This window comes from Penaeus monodon, chromosome 30, assembly GCF_015228065.2.
Source record: "Penaeus monodon isolate SGIC_2016 chromosome 30, NSTDA_Pmon_1, whole genome shotgun sequence".
Classification (NCBI taxonomy): Eukaryota; Metazoa; Arthropoda; class Malacostraca; order Decapoda; family Penaeidae; genus Penaeus; species Penaeus monodon.
The window spans coordinates 17,659,933-17,660,301 of NC_051415.1; the positions used below are offsets into that span (position 1 = coordinate 17,659,933).

The 369-nt window shown below is 31.7% G+C and overlaps 1 protein-coding gene across 1 annotated transcript in view; it reads left to right on the plus strand.

The window, feature by feature from the left end:
- LOC119592589 (pre-mRNA-splicing factor syf1 homolog) overlaps nt 1-369 on the plus strand; it is a gene marked incomplete in the record, with an annotated part of 9,937 nt that overhangs the window by 2,900 nt on the left and 6,668 nt on the right. The window contains 1 exon segment of the mRNA XM_037941467.1: nt 99-275. Within this exon segment, the coding sequence (XP_037797395.1) occupies nt 99-275 (177 nt within the window).

Here is a 369-nt window from a genome sequence, read left to right on the forward strand (position 1 = left end):
CTCTCCATATTTTTATTCTTCTAATTATCATATGTAAAAATATGTCTTTTTATAATTAGAGAATTAGTAGTTAGCACTCAATATTTTTTATCTTTCAGCTTTGCCCTGAAGATACAGAGGATTACATAAGCTATCTTATGTCCATTGGACGATTGGAGGAAGCTGCCAAGAGATATGAGTGGTGTGTTAATACTGATTCATTTACTTCCAAGTATGGTAAATCAAAACATCAGCTATGGTCGGAACTCTGCGAGTTAATCTCCAAAAACCCACAGGTGTGTAATGGATTTTGTCTCTACTGTATATAATGTTAATCTTTTCACAAATTTATGGTAATACCTGTTAAGATTTTGTTCTTGATAAATTTGT